This window comes from Amblyomma americanum, chromosome 1 (genome assembly GCF_052857255.1).
Source record: "Amblyomma americanum isolate KBUSLIRL-KWMA chromosome 1, ASM5285725v1, whole genome shotgun sequence".
Lineage (NCBI taxonomy): Eukaryota > Metazoa > Arthropoda > Arachnida > Ixodida > Ixodidae > Amblyomma > Amblyomma americanum.
Window position 1 is genome coordinate 175,119,855 of NC_135497.1, and position 27,216 is coordinate 175,147,070.

At 46.7% G+C, this 27,216-nt stretch overlaps 1 protein-coding gene and 1 pseudogene across 2 annotated transcripts; one reads left to right on the forward strand and one right to left on the reverse strand.

Annotated features, from left to right (window-relative positions):
* Nucleotides 1-1,982: 1,982 nt before the first annotated feature.
* Nucleotides 1,983-4,926, reverse strand: LOC144114904 (uncharacterized; annotated as a pseudogene).
* Nucleotides 4,927-10,291: 5,365 nt separating this feature from the next.
* Nucleotides 10,292-14,631, forward strand: LOC144114234 (uncharacterized). Of its 2 annotated transcripts, XR_013310987.1 has the most exons (5): nucleotides 10,308-11,789; nucleotides 12,373-12,533; nucleotides 12,758-13,031; nucleotides 13,200-13,310; nucleotides 13,593-14,631. XR_013310987.1 is itself a non-coding variant. In XM_077647833.1 (4 exons), the coding sequence occupies exons 1-4, from the start codon at nucleotides 11,608-11,610 to the stop codon at nucleotides 13,761-13,763; spliced, it is 738 nt and encodes a 245-aa protein (XP_077503959.1). In that variant the 5' UTR covers nucleotides 10,292-11,607; the 3' UTR covers nucleotides 13,764-14,631. The 2 variants fall into 2 exon arrangements, 1 of the variants encoding a protein (XP_077503959.1); XM_077647833.1 differs by lacking the exon at nucleotides 12,373-12,533 and having other exon boundaries at nucleotides 10,292-11,789.
* Nucleotides 14,632-27,216: the final 12,585 nt, after the last annotated feature.

The window sequence follows — 27,216 nt, forward strand, 5'->3', positions numbered from 1 at the left end:
CAGGGCCAGCTCAGGATACCTGGAGTGATAATCGGCAACAGCAAGATAGACAGGTGCTTTCATCTCGAATAAATCCACTCCGACTTTTTCCCATGGAAGCTCCGTTGTTTCACAGGGGATCATCGGTTCAAAAAATTGGGTGCGTTCTTGCGCACAGGTTGGGCAGTTGGCTACGGTTCTTGCTATTTCCTGGCTTATGTCTGGCCACCAGACCGATCCTTTAGCATTTGCGCGACAGCGGATGACGCCCTGATGACCGTCATGGACTCGTTGCAGTATTTCTTTCCGCAGCGCTCGTGGAATTACTAGTGTGGAGTCCTTCAGAAGTAGCTTCTTGCACACCGTGATGTTGCCTCGATATTCCCAAAACTGTTTTAGAACTTGTGGTACCCAGTCCTTTTCAGGCTAACCGTGCGCGCACTCTTCGAGCAAAGAGGCGCGCTCTGGATCCTTTGCCTGCTCTGAGCGTATGCAGTCTAGTATGTTACCTGAGAGCGCATATCGGACAACTCCATCCACGTATGCCGAGACGTCAGCTTCAGACAGTTCTCTGATGGCTAGTCCCATGTTCATCCCTCTAGCCCGAGAAAGAGTGTCCGCCGTAGCGACGCTTTTACCCGGGACGTGTGTAAGCGTGAACGAGTATTTCTTGAGACGCACCTTGAACCTTTGAATTCCTGGTGGAAGAGAGTCGAGGGGATCACGACCTAGCAACGGAAGGAGGGGCTTGTGATTTGTCTCAAACATCAACGTGAGACCTCTCAGGAATTCGTCGAAGCGCTCCGCTGCCCAAGTCAAAGATAACGCTTCCTTCTTGATCTGCCAATACCTCTGCTCAGTTTTCGTGAGAGATCTGGAGGCATATGCTACAGGACGCCTTTCGCCTAAAAGCTGATCTTGGAGTAAAACTGAACCAAGTCCTTGCGAAGACGCATCCGCCGACACGATTGTCGGGTACCTGGGGTTGTACCTTGCTAGACATCTGTTCGAGCTGAGAGTAGCCTTGATCTTTTCAAAGGCGTCCTCTTGTTGGGTTTCCCCATGACCAATCGCTGTCTGTTGAGGATGCTGCATAGAAGCGCCGACATAGACGCAGCGTCAGGAAGGAACCTTGCGAGGTGGTTCATCATGCTTAGCAAGGAATGAACTTCAGCTACGTTTTCAGGTCGGGGCAACTCCTTGATAGCCCTAATCTTTTCAGGATCTGGGCGCACCCTGCTGCCGTCGAAGGTCATGCCAAGAAAGGTTACCTGCTTGACAGAAAAACATTTTTCTTTGTTGAGGGTCACGCCCATCTGTTGCAGCCGGTTGAGTACTTCACGAAGGCAGCTGTCGTGTTCCATTTTGTTTTTGCCGTATACCAAAATGTCGTCCATATAGTTCAGCACACCGTCTAGGCCTCCTAGGACTTGCGAGAATTTTATTTGGAAAATTTCTGGTGCGGATGTGATCCCGAACGGTAACCTACAGTAGCAGTACCGCCCATACGCCGTAATGAAAGTGGTCAACTTTTGACACTCTTTGGAAAGCCGTATTTAGTAGAATCCGGAATTCGCGTCCAGATTAGAGAAGACCTTAGCTTCCTGGAAGCTCCCCATGACTTGCTCCACCGTTGGCAGCTGATGGCGCTCCCGTCTTATGAAGTGGTTCAGTTGCATTAACTAAACGCCGATTCTTACTGCTCCAGACGGCTTCATTACGGGGACAATAGGCGCGCACCATTCTGTCCGCTCTTCAACCTTTTTTATCATTCCTTCTCGTTCTAGCCCGTCCAGGTCTTCCTTAACCCTTTCTTTCATGGGTATAGGAATCCGCCGGGGTGTAGACACCGCGTACGGGACTGCATTCGGCACAAGGAGTATCTTATGTTCTCCAGATATGCACCCTGTCCCTTGGAATAACCTAGGCTACCTGCTTACTATGACGTCAGCAGTCAGCAATTCATGTAGAAAGTGTACGATTCCTGGGGCTTTGATAGCTGGCAATCTCAACAAGGGCGTGTGCAAGTTGTGCATGACGTAAATAGTTTGTTGCGAACGGTTTTCTTTCCAAGCTATTTCAGCATCAAATTTTCCGATTGTACGGATGCTTGCATTGCTCGGCCCGATCAGATCACCTGCTTGATGCAGGGAACTTGGAAGGAACGGAAACTTTTCACCTACGATAGTCACTTCTGCTCCAGTATCTACTTTCATGCCAACTTCGTGGTCGTTTATCAGTTCTTTGACGAAGTGCGCAGACGCTCTGTTCTGTGATTGCTCGACCGTGCCAAGAAATTTCTTATCAGGTTCGGCAATGCCGTCGAGATTCCCGTCTGCCTGCTTTTTCGAAGTGGCCCAACTTTCGGCAGAACCTGCACCTTTCTTGTAGCGCTGGGCAACTGCTTCTCAGATGATACTGACCGGCACAGAAGCTGCAGCTCTTGTGATGATAAGCATTCTTCTGTACGCGTGAAAATGCTGTCCTTGCCCCGGCTTTCCTCGACTTTACTGCGCCGATACAAGCCTCCGGGACCATACAGTCGTTGCCTTTTAGCTCTGCTTGCTGTTTCTCCACCGTTTCGCTCGTACGCGCTTTTGCCAAAGGCATGTTCAGTGTGAGGTTCGGATCCATTTGTAGTTCTTCCGATAGAGCCTCATCCCGTAGACCAACTACGAACCTGTCTCTAATTAGGCGGTCCTTCATGTCTCTGAACTCGCATCTGTCTGTTAGCCTGTTTTAGCTCGGTTGCGAACTGGTCTGCAGTTTTGCCCAGCTGCTGTCGGCGTTGATTAAAGCGAGCACTCTCATAGACTACATTCTTGGTGTGGACAAAGTAGCTCTGAAACTTCGACTTTACGAAGCTGAGGTCCTTCATTTCTTCATCTTTGACATTTAGTGCCCGAAGAATCTCCCGCGACTTTCTGTCCATTGCATAGAGAAGAGTTCTTAAACTTCGGCTGGCTTCTCGTGTAGTCCGGAGGCGAATCTGTATTCAAATTCGTCCCTCCAGGCGGGCCAGTCCGCGACGTTCTAGAAGTCGAAGGGCCTCGGAGGCTTGATTCCCACCATTCTGAAGTGCTGCTTGTCGCTTGCCACCGGGACGACTTGCTCTTGTTTCAGCAGCTTCTGGTCATCCTCTTGTTGGCGGTGCTGTTTGGTGCTACATCGGAGCCGGCTTTCATCCCATTTCTGACACCATGTCAGACGAGTCAGACAGACACTGATGGTGGTGACCAAGAAATGACCCCTTTTAATGTTCTGTCGCGCAATATATACAAAAAAAGTATGGTGGAGCTGCCATAAAAAAAACGTAAACCAATAAGCTCCTGCCTGTGCCCAGAACGGTCACACGACTTATGTGAGAACTGGGTGAGGGAAAGGAAGGCATAGCGCATATCTCAGCGTGTACCAGTGGGACAGCCGCGCGCACAGTGCTTATCACGATGACTGTTACATACGTGAACCACGCTTTTTATTCACAAAGTAATGAGTGTATAAAGCCAGAATCATTATGAACTACCCCTTTGCTATGGTCGTGTAGTGCAGGGTAGCAAGCCACAACCACACACATGAAAGTGCTGCAGAATGCGGAAGGATGAGACCGCACCATGGTCGTGCAAGGCATTCAAGATATTTATTGTAATTTTCTGGTGTCCGTCTTTCCCCAACTACATGAGGTTGCTAGTCAAAATCTGTGCATGCGACCAGGCAGAACCGACACAAGTATGCCCATGAACTGAAATTTTTGGTGAAGCCATCAACTGTATATCTTTCAAGGTTTTTGTGTATAATGAATCTCAGCATTACTGTGTTTGTTTATTCCACTGATCAGTGTTCCACATCTCTCCGCATGAACAAAGTCATTTATCAAAGGCTGCAGCACTGCAAGCCATCTAGACTTCTTTGCATCTTTCTGGTAACAAAGCATCATTCCTGTCACCTGCAATGCAAAGGCAAATTGCTCAGTGTCATATATACACCCCGGAGTTTGAATTACCGTTTTGCCAAGCCCAGCGGATCAGCTATTTCAAACTCATCCTGGTACGGGATTACCTGTACCCCATGTTCTGCCGTATGTCTGAAAGACGGACACAAGGCAAAGGCACTAAGAAAAACAATCATCAGACACATGACGTCCATTATCAGGTACCACAGCCATGAAAAACTGTATCACGCCTTCACTTGGCACATAATGGTACACAGAGGTTGTTTTCTTTTTATTCAAGTCTTGAGCTGCACAAGATGAAAATTTTCATTGTAGTATTTGCTGCAGCAGTGAGATGACCTGAGTGACATAGGTGCGGCAGTGTCCTACATATTCTGTAAGCAAGGACTGGATGCTACGAACCACAGAACCTGAAACAGTGTTACCGACCAATCTATCAAAACTATCTGCTGGCTCAGGTTGTGAAGATTCTGCTCCTCTTTCGTTATATACTGTACTGTTTTTGCACGTGCATGCTGTTGTGCTTCAATTTTGAGCAGAAAGAGTGGAAAGTTATCTGTGAGAAGCTTTCTATTTGAGTGGTTGCTGGTGCTTTGCTCCTGAGCCGATCTACTCTCGGTGCAAAGAATTGAAACATTGCTCTGAGCTACCTCGATTTCAGGTTCGGTCCCCAACTCTGTCTACATCCACCACACTGGAACAATGCTAGTTGTCTCCGGCCTCTTGGTGATACCTAGAAACATGTCCTGAATGAACCAGCAGCAGAGTTTAACGTGCCGACACATCCTGTAAAAGAGCACACAACAGCTCTTGTTGTATTGTCAAGATGGCTAGCAGTGTGTGACACAAATTTTCTACGGGACGACTTGAGTCTCCCACATGGCAGCACTGGACACACAAAACAGGTTTCGGCAAGTTTTGGTTTGTACGCGCGCTACCTGTGGTGTCTCAACAGATGGTTCCTGAAAGTTCTTTAGCTCTTCAGCGCCATGGACCATGAATCGATAGGACACAAAGCACCATTAAAAACACCGGCGTGGTAGGTGAAATGGTTAAAACGATTCTTATCATGCCGAAAATACGACACAAGGCAAAACCGAACAGTTAGAAGGGCGAGAATGCTGTTATCCACTGGTTCCGCCAATCCTGTTGGCACATTTGATGACGTGACTTTTTCAATCTTCTTCAGGAGCACTCTGTTGCACAAGCTCTGCCATAATCTCTTTTAATATTGGAATTACGTCGTCCTGCACTTCTGGAAGGTAAAAACAGTTGGCCTAAGTCTCTGCACACAATGCTATATAAAGTGTTGCAAAGCCTAGCGCCAACAACAACCTACAGCAATTTTGAAGACATAACCATGTTATGCCATTAACAGCCATTAACTCTAACAGTGGTGAACAGCAGAGTCCGGTAAATGCACGATTAAAACACCTACATGCCATTGACCAGTGGGAAAAAGGTTAACTGCACTTACAGCAAAACACAGCACTAGGCCAGCACAGATCTAGAAATAGCCAGTGGGGGGGGGGGGGGGCGTGGTAGGCGAAATGGTTAAAAAGATTCTTATGCCGTAAATACGACACAAGGCAAAACCGAACAGTTAGTTACTAATGTGAAAGACCAGTGCAAAAGACTGAACACACAGAATTGAACACAGGATGCCTAAGTCTACTTCTGTGCATTTCGTATTGCTGTTCCAAGATGCATTACCAACTTCGCCAGCTTTCTGCCCTTTGAAGCATATTAATAAAATGTTGGTCATAAGTACACATTGCTTCAAATCACTCCACAATCTCAGCACTCATTGAGTTCCAATCTGCCAGAGAACTAAAAAGTGTGACTATGCACATCATTCTAGCTATGAAATAGGAACCCAGTAAAATTATTCTAATTACTATTTCAAAGAAAAAAATGGAACACTTTCTTATTCATTCAAATTCAAAAATAGCTGGACAGGTAGCTCGTGCTCACCTGTGAAATCTTTTGACAGTCTCCTGGAAGTACTGTCTTTTAAGTCACACCAAAGGTATTTCGAGTCTGTGATATCCCAGAACCGTTTCTCTTAATCACCGCGATTAGATTGCTTTCCTGGTGTTACGAGAGCAATGGTGGCTTGTTCATGTGAGTAACTGGCACATGGAAGACTAAAGCTGCATCTTGGTGGCACTTCTGTAGTCAGTGGCTGGCTGATTTGGAGCACCTGGCGCACTGAAGACTAATGCTCCGTCTTGGTGGGTGGCACATCTGTAGTCAGTGGCTTGCTGATTTGGAGCACTTGACACACTCAAGGCTAAAGCTTCATTTTGGTGGCACACCTATAATCAGCAGCTGGATGATTTGGAGCACCTGGCAGACTGAAGACTAAAGCTGCCTCTTAGTGGCATACCTGTGGTCATTGGCTGGCTGATTTGGAACACCTGGCACACTGAAGGCTAAAGCTGCATATTGGTGACACACCTGTAGTCAGTGGCTGGCTTATTTGGAGCACCTGGCACACTGAAGACTAAAGCTGTGTCTTTGTCTGCAAAGTCTCCTAATGCATATATGAAAAGAAACACAGCAAGCAGATTTTTTAGCTCATCCATTATTTATTTGCTGCAGAAAAATGAAAAACCTAACAGTGGCAAGTCGTCCTTGCAGTGCTTGCACAAAAGAAATGAAAAAAGTAAATTACTGTCTGCACAACCGTCTGATCACTGCAGCAACTTATGTGCAGCGATGTTGCAGACAGCAGGGAGCGTGCATTGTGCAGCGAGTGAGTACATGCCACAAATTCTCTCGTTCCATTTTCCTCTCAAGATGAATTTAAAACGCCGTGTTGCGCGAACAAGCTAGCTGCTATGTATTTACCATTGGCGGCTGTAGCGGCCGCCTTCTGTCACTGCAGAGCCATGCGTAGTTGCTGCAATGTTTTCTTCTTTAAGTTCACCTCCGGCCTTTACGTTGCAGAAAAAAGTATCTGAACTATTGTTTGTAGTTGTTTAAGACCATTGGGTAAATAAAGCAGCTTTAATGTTCCCCCTTTTACAGTGGAATCCGATGTGCAACTCAACATGTGGGTAAATTTTTCTTATGTTGCGTTGGTCGCATTCCATTTCTCGAATATTTCTCTGCGGCAAGCGCAACGCAGTGACATCCTGGCGCTGCTCACAGGCGCAACCGAACCGACATCTGCTTCCGGCGTTTTGACCAATCGGGTGTGGCCGCTGCTGCAGATTTTGATGCTTTTGATTGACACAAACTTGAAATAGCGCTCCTGTTGTGAGCGGCTGGCTGGTTTGGAGCACCTGGCACATCTTCAGTGAATGGTTTTGTGAACAGCAAGCAGTAGGGAGGATCGAGGTACCTGCTAGTGGTTTTGCGAATGTCAGCAATATACAGTGCAGGCTGGCTGTGGTCTTTTGTAGGGTTGGCCTCTATACCCAATGCACTGGGTTTATTTGAAGATTGGAAGACTGCAGAGCTATGAGATACATTATTTGTCTAAGAAGCTCAAATTGTAGGGCAACACCTGCTGTGCAGTCATCAGTCTGGCAGGAACGCGGAGCTTTGCAGGATGGCTTTTCTGGATGGCAAGAAAATAGATAGGTTCTAAGTTGAGTATCAGCCGCGGTTTGAAACTAGGGTTCAGGGCAGTGAAACTGCTTTGAGTGGTCATGTTACTCTAATATTGAAGTACAAAGTGGCCGACATCAGAGCCAGCTTTCTTCAGTCAATAGAAGGTTTTGTTTTCGTTTTTGGCAGCACAGGCTGCTTCCTATCCGATTCACAGTTGGCTTTTGTGCTGAACTGACCGTTCATGAAATGATGGCTCTTTAGACATGAAAACAAGCGCAACGACACTGCAAGATACCTTGCACATAAAAACGAGATGCAGGGGTACATTTCCTACCTCCACATATGGGGACCTTGTAGATGGAATCACTGTATAATCATTCTGAAATGATTCTTGAAATCAATCTTTTTGTTGTGTAGGTATTCTCATCTAGGCTCTGACACTTGTGTTTTTCACGGGCCTTGTGTACTCATGATCCTTATGCCTCTTGATCGCGGGGGCCCGGAAGGCCTGATCCGGTGAGGCAAGCCTCTGCCCCTGCGATCTAGGCATGCATTCGCAGTACGGCTAGGCACATTTAGAGCCTTGGGCGCGTCGGAGGAAGAGGAAGACGAAGACGTTGTTCGATCGCCTGTCGCCTCAGCTCTGTTTATTTAGCTAATTTTTCCTCATTTACCTAGTTTTATTTGAATATTCGAGGACGGCAGTATCTTCAAAGCGGTACTGTCCCTACGGGAAGAGTACGGCTGCTCCGGCGCCGGCAAGCCTAAAGGGACCTTGCATTCAAAGGAGGCTGGCTCGGAAGAGGTGGCCATGGCTTCCCAGGCTGTGGAGTGACCAGAACATGCACTCGACCACCCGTCCAGCGAGACCTCATCGCTTAGTGGGGCTGAGTCAACGATCATGGATGGTGACGAGTCAGTGGCCGATATGGCTGACGTGGACAACGAGCGCTTCAAGTTGGTGAGTCATCGCAAGCAACGAACGGTAGGGATCCCGGTAGTGGTTGAGCCCACAGAAAAGGGGGTTGATTTAAGAGAGAAGAATCCCATCTTACTTTTCGCGGCCATTCAATCACCGCTGGGATCAGCTCCGATTCGAAGTCGGTTCCCCATGCACGGGGCTCTTCAGCTGGATGTCTCGACGGAAGAGCAGGTTGACAAGCTCCTGCAGAGCTCTCAGATTTTTGGCATCAAAGTTAACGTGCGGTTGCCCCATTCCTACATGAAGAACACCTGTGTTATTAAGGGTGTACCAAAGTGGTATTCAGAACGCGACCTACTTGATTATCTGAAACCACAAGGTGTGCTGCACGTGAAACGACTGGTGCGTCGTGTGGAGTCTCCAGGAAAAGAATGGGCTGCGAAACCTATTAACTCTATCGTGTTGACATTCGCTCCCAACACAGAGCGCCCCGAACAAATTGATCTGGGATTCACAAAACACGCAGTTGCAGATTTCACTGAAGCTCCTCCACGGTGTTTTAGATGCCAACGGTATGGGCACGGACTATGGCCTACTGTGATTGAATGTGTGCGTAGATGGTGTCTTCCGGAGTGGACTACTTTATATCGTGAGTGAATGTGTGTATGGATTGTGGCACTACAATGGCCTATGTTCTACTGTGACTGAATATGTGCATAGATGGTGACTTCTGGACTGGTGGACTGTGATGTGAACTGTGTGGATTGATTGTGTGCATAGATGGTGACTGTGTGAGAGAATGTGTGCTATTATAAGAGACTGTGCACTTAGCGGGGTAGATGCGGCATTGTTAATATCGAAGGGACGCTGAGGTGGAGCAATTGCCGGCAGATAAAGCAAGGCTAACCCCACCTGTAGCATTCAACACCTCAACGTCAACCTCAACCTTGGGCGCGTCGACACTTGTTTTTTCTTGTAGTCATTGGGCACACTTTCTCCTTAGTTCTCCCATCTTTTGTAGCGTAAGCTACAGTGGCTGAGATTGACCAGTTTTGCGCGGCTCCTGGAGAGCCGTGCTGCGCATGCGTGAGGAGCAGTGACGTCACAAAGCGCACAGCTGGCGCACCAGAGCTGCCGCGCGCGCCTCGCCGGTCTGCGCATGTTCTGGAAACCGCACCATGTGACCAACCACGTGACTGGTCACGTGACCAACCGCGTTGTCAACCCCCCGCACACTCACTGAATAAAAAAAAACCTGTGTTGAGGCCGGGAATCGAACCAGGGCCTTTGGCGCTTGGGGTGGAGACGCTACCACTCCGGCATAATGGCTTTTTTTCCCTTTATTGCCATCTTCAGCACGTCATTTACAAACCAATCCACGTGAACAAAACAACACAGATGCTAAAACTACGTCACCCGCACTTGGGGTTACGTAAACACATTAAAATTCGCGCATGTATAACAAAGCTTCCATTCTCGGAAGCCACTCAGGCACTGGGTCTTGTATCTTGTGGACTTCAATAACTCTTCCAACAGATTCACGAAAATACTCTTTTATCGGCCTCGCGCCAATGTCCGCATGTATGACTGCCATCCTGGATCACCAAATACTGTGCAGGCTCAATATCATGATCATGTCGAAAGGAACCCTGTATTCATTGTCAGCAGGCAAAAATCTGATTCTGAAAGCATCCACCGGTAAGTCTTTTTTAATCGTGCGCTGTAGAATGTCCCAAAAGAAAAAGGCTTCTCAACAATCTAAGAAGACGTGTTCAATCGTTTCCGGCTTTCGGCATATGAAACAATGATTTCCCCATGGTACAAAAGAAACCCTTCTCTTCTAGATACGTCTTGACATCAAGAGTGTTCGTATGGAGCTTAAAAAAAGAAACTTTTAACTCCACCTGGTACAGGCATGCATTTCACTCGTTTTAGAACTGTCTGCCATGAACCTGCACAGTACAACGACCTGTAAAATGGGACCGGAAGAAAGACATCACACAGGTCCTTATAAAGTTTCTTTCGCGATACAGCTGACAGATATTCCATTGAAAATCACTTTTGCAAGACGCGACATGCCATGTACACCTCTATAAGGAAGCCGGATATGCCCCGTTGCATAGTTGCCGAACTAACAACTAAATTTGGCAAGACCCTACCCAGCCTAACTTGACAAACAGCTCACAGAAAGGGGTCATTCACGTCCCGAAAGAACATAAATCGATTCACCAAGTGGCGCAGATACAAATCCGTCAAACCTACTCCTCCAGAGCGGACACGATGAAACAGATTGGTTCGCCGTGTCCGCTCCCAGGTGCTTCCCCATACAAAAGCCGCAAAAACCCGGTGCAGCCTCTGCACATTGACTCGAGAACAATGAATTGCTTGCATAATGTGCCAAAGCTTGTTTACAAAAAATGTGTTACATATTGTGGCACGCGCAAAAATAGACCAACTGAAGCCTTTTAGCCTGTCGGCCTTCTCACGCACTTCATTAACTTCGCGTTTCTAATACGGCACACTATCATGATAATTCTCCAGCGGCACTCCTAAATATTTTACTGGGGTTACTGTACAAGGCATGTTTGCGAAAATTGTTGGGGTTGTGGGCCAATCGCCGTGCCAGAACCCCAAACAGTTAGCCCAGTTCACAGCGCTCCCACTCACAGAACAAAAGTTCTTCACAGTTTCAACCACAACACGAACGCTTTCGTAGTCAGCACAAAATACGGCAATGTCATCTGCATACGCGAGAACGCGGACTTCGGCCGCATGCAGACGAAAACCATGAATACTGCTACTTTGAATTATGCTCAAACAAAAGGGTTCAATATACAAGCAAAATAGCAGTGGTGACAGGGGTCAACCTTGACGCACAGAGCGCTGCACTCGGATGCGCGCACCCACCCCTTTATTCACTATCAACCGTGTCGTGCATCCCCTGTATGCCCTGGCAGATGACTGATCCGACATTCACGTGCTCTAACAGAGAACAAGAGGCCATAGGGACCCGCGGCTCAAGTTTGCTGGCCATCTGGCGGCGGAACATGAACTACTGGGAAGAGAAGCAGCCGGTGCGCGCCGTTGCGCGGCGGCAGACAAGTGCGTGCGCACGCGTTCCGAGGCCGTCCTGGGCGCAGCAGGGCACCGCCAGTTTTGTGCAGTTGTTCGGCGAGCGTGTTGTGGAATTTGCACAATGGCAGAAGCGGCCCTACCTAACCGGAAGCGGGGCCCGAAGTATTGCTGTGTTGTCGGCTGCCACAACAGTGCGGAAAACACCAAGGAACTTGATCCACCTGTAAAACTGTACCGATTTCCGGGGAAATGGTATGAAAAAGAAAGACTTCAAGCGTGGATCAACGCAGTGAGGAGGGTTAGGTAAGTCCCTACAGCTGTGGCGGTTTGTATTTTGTGTTCGTTCGTTTTGGTTACAAGCCGGTACTCAACGCTGACCATGCACGCGACGACTGCACTGATGATTACGGGTACTTGTGTTCTTGCAAGCACAAATGTAAAAGTTGGATTGCGATTGCGCAGTGGCTTTTGATTTCCTGTATTGTTTTTTTTTAGGTGTGGCCGTCGTTGTTACAAGTTTGCACATGAATATGCTAGCGCGTTTAAATAAACATTGCGCTGTTAGGTGATTACAGTTAGGCACTGTCAGAGCAGCTTTATCACATCGGAACGAACTGCTGCAATAAAGGATTGGTTTGTGAATTCTACACCCGAAACCACCTCAGGCAATATGATAGACGCAGTAGTTTGCTTTGTTTTGTTGTGAATTTATATGCTGTTTTAACCTGTGAATCACACTTGCACTTATTATTATGCTATATTCGAGGAGCTCGTGAATTATTTGAGTTGCTCCCTTCGGAACTTGTGCGGTTTCGTTTGTGTCTGTGCGTGTGTTTATGTTTGCCTTGGCAAATGATAATAGACAATACTATTATTTCTTATGTAGCCCTGATGGAACTGTTTGGTTGCCTAAGGAGCACACAAGAATTTGCAGCAGACATTTTGTAGGCAACTGCAAGAGTGACATTAGCCAACATCCAGCCTACATCCCTACCATTTTCCCTCCGATCTACAGAAAAAAGCACCTAACAGGGAAAGAGCGCAAAGGTATGAAAGCAAAAATGTGAAACTGCCAGTGTAAAATGCAGCCTTGTGTTTTTTAATGAGTTCTGCTTTTTTTATTTCATACTTTAAATCCCGTCACTGATTGTAACAGGGAGGGCATTCACAAGGGCAATGAGATAAAAATATAGCAGTTAATTGCACGATGAGCTTGGCTGCACCCTTTTTAAGGTTGGCAGTAATATGTTACTTTTACTGGTTCAATGCAGGTGGCAAAGGCGTCTCAACCAGGCAATATCTTCTAGACAGCTCAGTGCAGGAAGTGAAAATCCATCACGAAGTACAGACGATGAAGCGACAATGCATAAACCAGGAACCTCCATTACAGACTGTCGACATCAGGACATTCACATGATGGATCTCAGTGATGCACCTCTGGAGATGAGCGCAGCTGTGGCTTCGACAATCAGCACAAGTGATTCGCATCCTTCAATGAGTGTGTGTGGCACAGGAGAAAGTCATTTCATTGCAAAGAGAGATGCTGTAAGAACACCTTTTAATTATGGGATCACATTTCTGTCTATAGAAAAAGTTTGACACAAATCCAACATTAGTTTGCTATTAATACTGCCCTTTCAACACTGTTCTCCTGTAGCACTGAGAGCATATCTGTGCAATACAACATAGTCATTTATACATATTTTTTTTCAGGCATCCCAACCCAAAGATAGTGTGGCTCAAGGAAAGCTAACTATACTTCTTTCTGCGACAAATGGAACTGATGCATCTACTCAAGTCGTGCACACAGAAATGAGTGACAAGGTTGGACTATGCTGCGGTTTCCCCTTATCAGTTGTGCTTAACTCTAGCTAACATTTTATTAAGGCTAGCAGAGGATTTCTTTTTTTAGTGCAATTACCTTTGTTGTGAATTTTTGTTCCTGTGTAACATTTTGTTATTTTATAGTAGTGGTGCTTATTTTTTTTTTGGAATGAATGAGCATAGTTGCAGGGGGATGCAAATAGCATTTTTCATTGGTTAGTCCTCTTGCTAAAGTATATTTGCCTGTAAATTGCACCATGTTCTCTGTTTATTCTGCTGCAGGTTGCAAGTATGGATGGCAACTGGAAGAAAAACTGGATTTCAAGTCTTTCAGTCTCTAAAGGAAAAAGAAAAAGCGCTGCAAGATTTATGTGGAGTGACACTGCAAGTCTTCTGCCTCCTTTTGAACCTGCTGCCGCCTCCGAAGTACAGGCGCAATACTGTGTCAAATGAAGATAGGCTGTGCTTGTTTCTCGCCAAGCTACGTCTTGGGATAACATATAGTGCACTAGGAGTAATTTTCAGTGTCGCACCCTCAACAGAATCCACTGTCTTTAGGAAAACACCTGGTATTTTAAGCATTGCTCTGAAGGATTGGGTCTTCATGCCTTCCCGGAGAGCAATCAAACTTTCTTTGCCTGCCCCATTTAAAGAAAACACCCGAACTGCACCTTAATAATAGATTGTACCGAGATCCGCACTGAAGCACCCTCAAACCCTTACTGTCAACATATTTTGTATTCACATTACAAGGGAGGATACACGCTGAAATTCATAATTGGTATAATTCCTAATGGTATGATAAGCTTTGTATCAAAGGTTTATGGAGGGCGACATACTGGCTCATTCATTACCCAAGACTCTGGCTTTCTGGAGCTTGTTAGACCAGGCGATTTAATTTTAAGTGATAAAGGATTTCCAAGCATCCGCACAACGGTAGAAGGGAAAGGTGCGGTGCTACTCATGCCTCCTTTTAATTCAACAGGTGGTCAAATGTCTGATGATGACATGGACATGACTTACAAGATTGCCTCTGTACGTATCCATGTTGAGAGAGTAATCCAAAGATTGAAAATTTTTCTTATTCTAAGGAACAGAGTACCACTTAGCCTGATACCACACGAGAAGAAAGTATTTTCAGTGTGTGCTGTCTTAGTAAATTTGCAACCTCCAATAATTAAGCAGTAGGCCTGCTTTGCTTGATGTAGTCCATACCTTAGTTTGCATGAATTACATTCATAAGAGTTCATGTTAGCACTCAAGTGAGTTCACAACTCTTAATTGCATGCGTCCCAGCCAATAAATGGGTATGCTAATCACAGCACTGAGGACTTTTGTTTTACTTACTTTTGTTGTGAAAGGTTCCGTGTTGGTCACCATGTGTTTCGCACAGCAGATCTGTGCTTTTAACTTTTTATTCTCCCATAGATGGCAGCAAAATAGTGAAAGCAATGGATGCAAGCCAGTACATGGCACTGAAATGGTATCACAGAAATATGGTTTATTGAACATCACTTGATATCACCTCATCATAGGTGTAATGTTAAGAGATAGGGAGTGTGCACAGTGGGTCACAGGAAAAACTTCAGTTAATGACATTCTTGTCGAAATCAAGAATAGGCATGGGCAGAACATGTAATGCGAAGAAAGGATAACTGGTGGTCACTGAGGGTAACAACATGAATTCCAAGGGAACTAAAGTGTAGCGGGGGGGGGGGAAGATAATTAGATGAGATAAAGAAGCAAATCAGGGGTCAAGTGGGTGCAAGCTAGCACAGGACCAGGTTAATTGGAGGAATATGGGAGAGGCCTTTGCCCTGCTTTGGGTATAGCCAGGCTAATGACGATGACTTCATATCGCAGAACTCTGATTTATTGCACATGAGCTACGCCCGACTACACTTAAATGAGGTCACTTAGACATCTGACTAGCATAAACAGTGCTACACATCTGGGTTGTCAGCCCAGATGTGTTTACAATAAAAATGCAGTACAATGCACCGAAATTTAATGTAGTAAAAGCTTGAGACTGTTGTCCTTTGGACATAAAACTCTTGCAAACCAACGCTTGACGCTTCCCCTAATTAGTCATGTGGTCTTTGCATGCTACTTTTAGCGCTATATTATTGATAACTTACATTTTTCAGTTTTACTTGTGCTTTACTAAAAAAATTAATGCATTTCACTGTTTTTTACTGAAATGCAATTTTATAATGGATGAAATATGTTAATGCTTTATCGCAAATTTTCCTATGTCATGACTACGGGACACTTGGACTAAAAAATGAAAAAGCTACCATTAGAACAAAAATTCATGCTCAAACACTTAAAATCTTCAGGTGTATTAAATTAACATGGCACGTCCTTTCAAAAGGCACCTGTTATAGCCAGAGTTGCTTCATGGCAATAAATATCACATAACATAGCACATTTTCATTACATAACTTCTGAATACAAAATTCTTAAGTATGTTTAATAATTGGATATTCCTGGAATTAAAAAAAATGGATAGGGGTTCAAAATTAATAAGGAATTCAGTGCGTACATGATAAAAAAGGTGGTTATGCAATGTAAAGTAACTTGAGCGAAGCATCTTGAATCAGCTGAGGAAATAAAGTATTGAGCTCTAGAACAAAAACTGAATTAAAAACTTAAAATAAAAATACTCCATCTTTGGAATCAGATTCCACAGAAAGGCCTCATCCCGGTTTACTTTTACTATCAGTGAGTGTTTAGGACTGTAAATATAGAGAATGGCCCTGTAAAGGATCATTATATACATTTTTCAATACAATTTCATCCCCACTGAAAACTAAGTAAGGCAACAGGCTGCGCCTTTCTTCATACAAGATGAAAGGCTCATCTCTGAACTTATATGTGCACTTAATCTCAATGAGCACAGTTTCATTGTCAATTTTGGCGATACCGTCTGGGCTGCAGCAAACCCATGGTTGCTTTGGAAGCATGATGAGTCCTGTCTGAAAATAACGAATGGGATTAATTAGTACTTTATTTGAAAGATCTAAGGGATAAAAGACTTGACGTGCAAGGAGGGACTCATGCAAGGTAAAACAACAAGCAAACACTTGTACAATGCAAATACCAAGCTTTTGTTGCAGCTCATCTCGTGCAATTGCTTCTGTTTTGATACCTGAAAAAACAATTTGACGTCCTAGACTTTATTATTATGAACATTGGACAGAATTCAATCCTGCTGTGGCACAGGGAGCACAGTGGTGTGATTTGATGACAGAGCATAGCATGTTTTCCTTTTAAATGAAGTTACCGTATTTGCTCGAATCTAAGCCGGCCGCGATTGCAAGCCGACCCCCCCAAAACTCGCGAACCCGAAAAAAAAAAACTCGAATGCAAGCCGACAGAAAGAGACCATCCTGAACAAGAAAGACATGTATTGAAATAAAAGCTGGCTGTGCTCTTCACGAGACCGACTGATCACTCGGCGTCGTCTTCCTCGCTGGAGGTTTCCTTCTCACTTTAACCGCCTGTGTCTTGGCCACTCCCCCGTAGTGGGTATGTGCCAGCAACGTCTGAGGCCTTCCTTCCTTCCTTCTCACTATCTTCATCCCACAGCGCGCTGTCCTCGGTACCATCCAGCGCGTTTGAGATGCTGCATTTCCGGAATGATCGCACGATCATCTCCGCGGGAATATCTTCCCACGCTGCTGCAACCCATTTGGCCACTTGACTCAGCGATGCGCGTTTAATTCGACCTGCCGGAGTAAGCTCGTGATCTTGCTCAGTCAGCCAATCTGTGTAATATTTGCGCACTCTAGATTTAAAGGGCTTGTTGATGGCGACATCGAGTGGCTGAAGTTGACTGGTCATGCCGCCGGGTATTATAGCCAAATCTGTCCCACCTCGTGAGAGTGCAGCCTTCACGCCGTCCGTCAGGTGTCCGCTGTACGAGTCTAATACCCCTGTCACACGGACACTGTAAAGGTACTTTGAACTAGTGCTCCATTACTCTAAGGACGAACGCACGCTGCCACACGGACGCGCCAAAGGACACCTAGCTCAAAGGAGCTTCGAAACAAGGCAGCTCGAGTTCGTCCTTTGAGGCTTCAAGGGAGTACTCTCTCTCCCAGCGAGTTAACAGCATAAATAAATTGAGAAAAGAAACGTTCAATTTTCGTTTTATAAATTCACTTCATAAGATTAGTGGTGTTTTAAAATATAAGATCATTTGTTTTGTGGCAGTCTCACCACGCCATACTCTCGTTCCAGATATACGAGCGAGTTGGGCTCATTGTGGCCAGCACTGTGATGTTATGCTCTGTACTTGGAAAATCGTGTCATTATTGCAGTTAAAATTGCGTTGCTTTAACATAATACGGTTATAAAGCTAATTTACTAAAAACATGTGACATTTATGCATTTACATGTGCAGTGAGGTTTGCAATTTAAATAACGCTTTTCGCCGATGAGGGCGCTAAAAAGTTCTTGCGAAGGTCGTTCCGCGACCGTGTAGCACGGACGAACTCCCTTGAAGTAGTGCTCCTTTGGGAGCGTAAAGGAGCATTAGTTCAAAGTGCCTTTAGAGTGCCCGTGTGACCGGGGTATAAGACCAGGAGGGAATCTCGACACAACAATGCACCTGGTCGACGTTGCCAAACCAGCCTAATCCATTCTTCGACCATTGCCGCGGTCATCCATCCGTTTTCGTGCGCACGAACGATGACGTTTTTAGGAAACTCTTCCTTCGCAGGAAGTGTCTTCCGCTTGAAGACTATATAAGGTGGCATCTTCCGTCCATCGGCAGTGCAGCAGAGCATCACAGTCGAACGTGCCTTCTCGTAGCCCGCAGTACGCAGTCTTAGTTCTTTTGACCCCTTTTCGGCCACTGTGTACGCCATGGGCATGTCGAAGTAAACGGGGGTTTGGTCTGCATTGCCAATTTGCCCAAGTCCATACCCTTTCTCAAGCCTCTTCTTTATGACATACCGTTGAAAAGAAATTAATTTTTCTTCAAAATCTCCGGGCAGCTTCTGGCACACTGACGTTCGTCGCCGCAGGCTGAAGCCAAACCGCTTCATAAACCTTTGAAGCCAGCCTCTGCTTGCCTTGAACGTAGTGCGGGGAATGCCGCGTGCTTTCGCGACCTCCCTTGCCTTCGCCTGAATAATTCCGGTCGTAACAGGAAGTGCTCCGGCCCTCTGCGTCCTAATAAACTTTGCGACTTCATCTTCCACCGCATGGTGACGGCCTTTGCGGGGTCCGGAAAATGCCATTCGGGTTGCAGCGCAGTTCAATAACTGGCCCCGTTGTTTTCGCCAGCGGCGGATATTTGTTTCGTCCACGCCGTACTCTCGCTGTGCTTGAAGGTTGGACGAACTTTCCGCCGCAAGCACAACTTTTCGCCTGAAAGCAGCGGTATAATGACACCGCTTATTTGTCGGCGCCATCGCGTCGTGAACCGAAGTCGACGAAGTGCACAAAAGAACCGCACCGCACGGAGAGTCCACTAGCCACAAAGCCCCCAACGCAAATGGAGAAAAAAAAACCGTGATGGCGATGGCGATGGTGCTTGCGCAGCCACATCCTCGAATCTAAGCCGACAGCTCAGTTTCGTATTCGGAATTTCAGTAAAAACCATCGGCTTAGATTCGAATAAATACGGTATGTGCTGCTGGAAAGCATACCGTATTGCATTGCAGCACTTGTGTAGGATGATCTCTTGCATAATTGTTCAGCTGCTCTCTGCAATCCGTCATCATTCTTTTTTGTCCTGATGGCATGTGCTTTTGTACTGCTTATTCGCACGTGACGCTCTTCGTGCCATCTGCAAATTATAAGCATTATAAACATGATTTCATTCATTATGTGTGTTGTGCTTGCTATCATTTGCCGAATTTCCATTACATACCGTGAGCAGTTTGCCTGGCCCCTTGTGTGAAGGCATAGGTCACATGGGTTTTCTTTAAGCACTACTTTTTCATCGTAGCTTGCAGCGCTTTTCTCATCCTATTCGCTGGCAAAATTTCTGATTTGGGTTTTTTTCATTTTCAAGAACCTCAAGGTATCTGTAGACTGGTTGGTGCTTCATTGGCTGTAATTCCTCTAGAGTTTCTTTCTCCAATTTTGCCGTCACTTGTTCAACAATTTCATTGACTTCTTCCTCACAAATCATATCCTCAGCACTTGTCTTCTATTTCCAATATTTGTCGTAGGGAACATACTATGCCTGGATAGCTAAATATGATGTCTGGGTCATGAGGCTTTCCTTCTGGAGTGCTAGTGTCCTGGCCTGTTAAGAAGGACGGAAAAAAAACTAAACAAGTTAATGGCATACTTAACAAATGGAAGCAGCAGCTATGAAGGGCGGCATGCTGAATGCACAGAAATAAAAAAGATCAGCTAAACTAGTTGGCCAGAAAGCATATTTTCAGTCTGCAGTGTTGAAGCATCTAATAAAGCAGCGAATTCTACTCACAGGAGAAGTCCGAAACATCTTGTTCTAAGCGCCCCTTTGGTTTGTCACTCGGCTTTCCCCATTTCTGGGGCTGGCTGGTGCATGATTCCTCCTCGTAGCTGTTTACATAGAGGCACATAGCAGCTGCATGCTTGCAATGAGCTGTGATGCCAGCTTTGCATGTGCATCTCCCTCCTTGAACGAGGAGGTACCGCCTCTCCTGGCTAGAGATGCAAAATTTCAAGAAATTTTGAATGGCATGAAAAAAACCGTTTTTTAGGGTTTTTTTCATGAAAAATTGGAAATTTTGCAAAACGTGACAAAAACAAATTTATTTGCAAAAACACAACGATCAATAATAATGCTCCGAAGTTGAGTCGAATATGCAGTTGTAGATGTCATATTGTGAAACGAACTTCCTGTTCTATTGCACCGCGAAGATAAATAATGATTTGCACTTGAGGCGAATATGAAGGTATAAATATCATATTTGTGGAACGAACTTCTTGTTCTATTGCACCGAGAATGGGAACATGAAACCTGATCTATAAGTCACCCCATATCGGACTCAGAATCACTGTCGCTGGATGCGGCACTACGCGCAGCAGCAGGGATTGAAGTTGTGTCCACAGCTAGGTTCGACTGCACATACACAAGCTTTCGAACGCGTTCCCCTGAAAGCCTGTTGCGAATCCTTGTATGGACGTTTCCGAAACGTGACCAGTTTCGTTCGCAGCTGGCGGATGATGGTGGTATCTGCAGCAGTCGGCAAGCCAGAGGAGTTAGCGGCTGGTTGGTGCAAAGGCCTTGCCACCAGGTAGATGGGGCCACGTGCTTCGCTGAGTCCCAGACCCCTGTCCTGGACCATATTCCTGCGGATGTCCTGTACTCTGCTACGTTGGAAATCAGTTTACCGATGTCCAGTGAAAGGTGCCCTGCTTGCTGAGATATCCACTCAAAACTGTCTGCAATCTGCGCATCGTCCAGGTGTCTTCCTCTATATCTTGCATCCAGCAAATTAGCAGCAATGTGGACTGGTCGCAAACAAAGCTTTTCGCGCCTGGTGATCATTTCTTTCGCTCGAATCTGTTCCTCGCTTGTCAACGCGGAGGTCGCCAGGTTTGCTGCAAGTTCAATTCTAATGGAATGGAAGGCTTCTGGAACGTCGGACAGCAGAGCATTGTCCGACTCTAGTGAGGTTATGGCTGACGCAATTGGTGTAATGAGGAGCAGGCAGCTTTGCACGGACTTCCAGAAAGCGTCTTCGTCCAAAACAGTTTCTCGCACGGACTTATTAACTTTGAGGTCACTTAATATCACGGTCTGCTGAAGGGCTTCCTTGTTTCTCAAGAGGCTGAAGTGACAGAACCATGCCTCCCCACCTTGTTTTGCTCGGAAGCTTTAGAGTTTCGGATCTCCCTTTACCATATATTGATTCTTGTTTCTCCTGCAACGTCGCAGCAACGATGTGGGTACGCTTCACGTACTTTATAACTTGCCTTGCCGTACGATGGACATCCTCCAATGTCTTTAGTTTCATCAAATCATTCAAAAGCAGGTTCAGGCCGTGAGCTGCACATCCAATGCATGTGATATGCTCGTATTTGCTTGCAACAATACTGCAGGCTGCTTGCATGTTGCTGGCATTGTCTGTGACTAGCGCCACTACTTTATCGCTTCCCAGCGATTCAATCACTTTGCAGATCTCGGCAGCAACATACACCGCAGTGTGACGATTTTGGCCTGTTTCAACAGCTGAGTAGAAGAATGGCTTTGGCGTTGCCACGACGAAATTCATGACTGCCTCGCCACGAATGTTCGTCCATCCATCTGTCAACAGTGTCAGACACAAAGCGTTTCTCACGGTTTGCTCGACGTGTTGCTTCACTCGAGTGTACTCCGAGTCCAGCAGAGGTCCACTCAGAAGGTGTCGAGAAGGCAGAGAATACGACGGTCGAAGCATCTTAAAAGCTGCTCTCCAATGTTCATTCTCAGTCACAGAGAGAGGCACATTGCTTGAGTAGATCGCTCGAGCCAAGGCAGTGTCGATTTGGCTTTGCTGCTCTGGAGTCATGCGGTCTACAAAAGGCGCAATACTCTTGATTTTTTTTGGCAATGGCTGCTCTTCATCGTGTTTGCAGAATTCTGACTCACTTGCTTCAATTGATGACTGAGTTGACACACCAGCAGGATGTTTGGCGTTCGTTTCCTTGCTGCAAATTTCCTTGATGTCCAGCGGGCATTTCTTACACGCCAACAGGTGCCTTGTCAAACGTGTGGCGTTCGGAAATCCATGCTGAACACTGCAGTACTTGCATACTGCTCGCTTTGTCCCGCCAGTGGACGTTTCGCACACAGAAAAGTGTTCCCAAACATTCGACCGCGGGCGAACCATTGTCACAGCCAGAACCGTGTACCACGCTAACAAAGCGGCATGCACTCCGAGTAATCGTGCTTGCGTTTGTTTTGTCAGAATACAGATGGCAGCACTCTGCAGCCCTGTCCACTGTAGACGATATTGGCTGTAGTAGTTAATGGTTCAGCTTTGTTGCGCCTACATTTCGTTAGATGGCAGTGCGAGTCCATCACGCTTGATCTCGCTTAGTGTTACCAGAGTTTCAGGTGTTACTGTGTAGCCGTCCTACCCAGAAAGCAAGGTTTCTATTTGGCTAAAACCGATTACGTGCACAGCAGCCTATGTTGTTTATGCCGTGTGTGTCGCGCTGTAGAATTTGCAGCCATTCTGGTCTACTTCAGCCGTGAGTTCAAGTATCAGTGTGTTTTTAAGTCGAGCCTCGATCTTATATGTGACCTGGCCTTCAACCCGCGTACTCGCAGCACGAACGTTTTAAAACCACTGCCTGGCACCGGCGATGGCGGCTGCTCTCCAATCGTTCAAAGATGCACGCTGTAATGATTTTCACAGCAAAAACCTAAACTGAAAGCAAGCAATCATAAAACCTTGAAATTGCATTGTGAAATTTTCGATGTTTTTTTCCATTTTTTCTCGTCTGAAAAAAACGAAAAAAAAAACCGTTTTTTTTTCCAAAATTGCAGTGTTTTTTTCAGGCCTTCACATCTCTACTCCTGGCTTGACCACGCCAACTATGAGAGAAAGAAATTGTCTGGGTATTTCTCAAACCAGCCAGACATGCTAGACCATCAAACTAATTGTAAATGTAAGGCAACGTCAGATTTTGGGTGGCCTGGCTTATAGTTGGATGCGCCAAGACATTGCTTTTTGCTAGAGCCACGTCTTCATCTCGTCATGCATGTTTCGCTGCATTACTGTTCGCAATTGCTCTGTTACCGCATTCACTGTCTCATTATCTTACATCACTTTCTATCACCATCTGATCGGCCGTCCTATCACACGCATTGGCTTTCCGTGAAAAATCTTTCGGTTATAATCGAGCACGATTCTTCACACGCGCGCGCGCACTCACGCACACAGATTGAGTTTTCTTTTTGCTTAACGGCTTCGTCGTGGATAAAACTAACGGCACTGTACATTTCCGCGCTTTCGTCGCACGCACGACACCCGTGGCTGGGTATCACTCGCAGCTAACTAGGCGTTCACGCCGCAGGTTTAACGCCTGTAATGCAGATTAGCCCACAAAACTCGTAGGCAGACGTGAGAACCGAATAAAAAAAATTAGGCGGCAGTAAGCCGAGTTTCGCAGTGCTTTAATTCAGCCAACCTCGCAAGCGTCAGTGAATTTTCCAACCAGCAACTAAAGCATCTGCCTCGTATTCGCCAGCAGAGATGGATCGAGTGCCCCTGTTCATTGCGAGTCATTTATCGGTAGTTCGAGCATACAACAAAATGACAGACTTACCTCGACGTACACGTCGTACACGATGTGGTCGCTCACTAGCGATGTGCATTTGCCACTTAGCCGGGCTCCACCGTGGTCAATACTCTGCTCCACAGAGTATACATGTGAAATTAGCTTTTGACCTTTATTCAAGTTTGTTTTTCGGAAGTAGCTGTCAAGCTGAGCGACCTTTTTGTAGCCGCACTTCAGACGATACATATTGGCGCGGCGTGAGCTCGGCGCGTGCACGGAAGCGAGCGGGAGCGACGCGGCTCAAAGGGCGCGCGCCACCGCGGATGCCCCCAGTTTCTCTTTTTCTGTCGGAGATGGCGCTTTCTGTCAGGAGCAGTAGCGCCACTCTGTGACGCTGCGGTTCCCTATGTGGCACCCTGTCAAAGGCTTTCTCTAGATCAAGCTGGAGCATTGGGATGCTTTCATGCATGGCGTCGCAACACTCGAGCACAGACCAGGCTGTGTGGATGTTGGTGTATATGGTGCGACCTTTAATACCACAGGTCTGATGTGGCCCTACTAATTCTTGCATAACAGTTTGGAGTCGTTTAGCCAGAATTTTTGTGAAGATCTTATAATCTACATTCGTCGGTGATATTGGTTGGTAAGCGGTAACTTGTCGCAGCTAGTTTCATCGTCGCTTTTTGGTATTAAAATTGTATGGGCTGTTTGAAATGACGGGGGAAGCATATCCTTGTCAAACCTCATTAAACAACGCAGCCAGAACTTGTCAAAAATCATTCTCGAATGCCTTATAGAGCCATGCTACTAGCCCATCTGGTCCCGGAGTCTTTCCAGGGTTGAGGTCCTGTATGGCTTTCCGCACTTCGGTTGAAATAGCCACTTCTAACCGTTCTTTCGTTTCATCACTAAGCCTCGGCATTAAGGACAGGAAATGGGTTTTAGAGTCTTCGGCTCTTACTTTCGTGTAACTAAAAATCTCGCTATAGTATTTATTAAAGGCCCTCTCTCTATTACCTTTATCGGAGTAAATTACACCTTTCCACTCTATTTACGGTACGTCATTCTTGTGGGAATGCCTCTTTTCCAAGCCGAGAGCACGTTTCGTGGGCATTTCGCCCGCTATCAGGTGTTGTGCCCTCGTCCTCACGATTGCTCCTTGATACCGCTCCGCATCTATCGCCTCTAGTTTCCGCTTAATGGAGCAAATTTCTTCAATGCATGCTCCTGGCTGCTTGCCCTCTTGCGCTGTCAAAAACCTCAAGTCATCTCTAAGCATATTTTCCTTCACTCTTTGTTTTTTCCTTATATCGCACGATCGCTCAATAGCTGTCATTTTCATTGCCTGCTTAAATCTTTCCCACTTCACTTCTATACGTTCATTGACCTCGATTTGCAGTTCGCGTATTGCCGACGCTGCACGTTCTATAAAGATATCATCTTTCAGCAGCTTTTCATTAAGTTTCCAGTTTTCCCATACGGATTTGCTTTTCGTTCCTTTTCTTTTCCCCACAGGGAAGACAATGGCCACTAAACGACACTGGTTGTACGAGGTATTCGGCGCAGAATGGTATCAGTTCGGCAGATACATACGTCCGATTCAAGCGTGCGTGACTCGTTCCCTAGAAATGGGTAAAACGAACGCCAGAACCACACCTGAGACAATCGCCAACATCTTCGAGATGACAGCGATCAGTTACATCACTCAAACAGCAGTACTCGCATCTCTATAGGGAGTCGAACTGGTCTTGCTGCTTGCCATGCATACACAGTCGAAATCGCCAAGACAGACGACCGGACGGTCTGTATCGCAATAGTTTCCAAGTGTCTCGAAAAGTTTTCGCCTCTTCCATGTTAATGTGCGCGTAAATACAGATGACGCGCCATTCCAGACCAGCAAATGTCATGTCACAGAGAATCCAACGACCGAAAATGCAAGTCTGAACTCTCCACAATCGCTCCCAGAGACTGGCGGATCAAAAGCATGCACCCTGCCGAAGTACCCACCGCATGAGACACGCAAAAATCGTATCGGCTGCTGAACGGACGCACCATAATGTCGGTCTGGTCTTGACTCTCGATTTTGGTTTCTACAATAAATTCCTGCTTAGTCACGAGTCGTAACAGCTGATTTTGCGTCCTCCTGAATGAAAGACGTCTGACATTAATCGTGGCTACGACGAGGTGTCTTTCCAAAGCCGCCATCGCTTAGCAAGACCAGGCCACCAGTACAGCGCTTACCTTTGTACGCACAACGTCGCGCCGTGTAGTGTCGTCCCGCCATTATTAGGACTGAGTTGCGACGACGATCGTTGCCCGCTGGAGTCATGCTGCTTTTTCACGTCGCCGGCGTCCCGCTGGCTTTGTAGCAGACGTTGCCTTTGCTCCGGGCTCATTGCTTCGACGTCGTCGCGGCGCCGTTTTGCAGCAGCAGGGTTGACCTCCATGAATATTTTTTTAATTAGTTTTTGGGGAAAGGAAATGCCGCAGTATCTGTCTCATATCGTTGGACACCTGAACCGCGCCATAAGGGAAGGGATAAAGGACGGAGTGAAAGAAGAAAGGAAGAAAGAGGTGCCGTGGTGGAGGGCTCCGGAATAATTTCGACCACCTGGGGATCTTTAACGTGCACTGACATCGCAAAGCACACGGGCGCCTTAGCGTTTTGCCTCCATAAAAACGCAGCCGCCGCGGTCGGTTTCGTTTTTATGGAGGCAAAACGCTAAGGCGCCATGAATTCCCCGTTGCCTTTTTCAGCGGGGCGTGGGATATCCTGCAGTTGCTCGGTAACCTTGTTCGTGACTGCCGACTCGGGTGGGCTGAGCGTTGGTTCAGCAGTCGGTGGCGTGTCATTTTCGTTGTCGTCGCGCTTCAATGCAGCCGTTAGGGTCTCGACTACTGGGTTGGAGGCGGCCTGCTCAGCTTCATCCTCGTCCATATGCAGCTCACTGTTCTCGCCGAGTGTTCCTCGCCCAGCCGCGCGGGCGTACGGCTTCATGCATTCAGCCTCTTCGTGCCCGTACGCGTGGCACTGGCTACACTTGGGCACCTTGCAGTCATGCTAATGTGGCCTGTGTTGCGGCAGCGGAGACATATCGGCGCACGCCCAGGCACGACGACTAACACTGTCCCATTCCCGATACGCGTCTAATGGGGTAGGCGATCGAGGCTTGCACCTTCTCGTAGAACCAGCCGCACAACTCGAGTAGTCGAGTCAGCGTTTTCGAACCCGCCGGTCTGCCATCTATCGCTCGAGACTTCTTTCACTTCGCCGTACTCGGCAAACGCCCGCCTCAGAGTTTCGTTGCTCACGTTGACCCACGTACACGGCCTCTGACGTCTGACGGTTATCCCGCTTCGGACTTTCGGATGCCGGTCGGAAGACCCATTTTTTACCCAGTCAACCACCGGACGTCCGTCGGACCATCCGATGCAAGACCGCAGAACATGTGCAGTTCGTCCGACGGACGTCCGAACGCGGACATACGGACAGACATTTCTCGGACCATCGAAGGGTAGCATGCATATCCATCACACGACTATTGACGTCTGACGGAAGTCTGTCGGAAGACCATTTTACGCAAAGTCAACCACCGGACGTCCGTCAGACGCCGAACGCGGACATACGGACAGTTCTCGGACTACCTCAGAGCTGCATGCATACCCAGGTTATTCATGCGGTTTC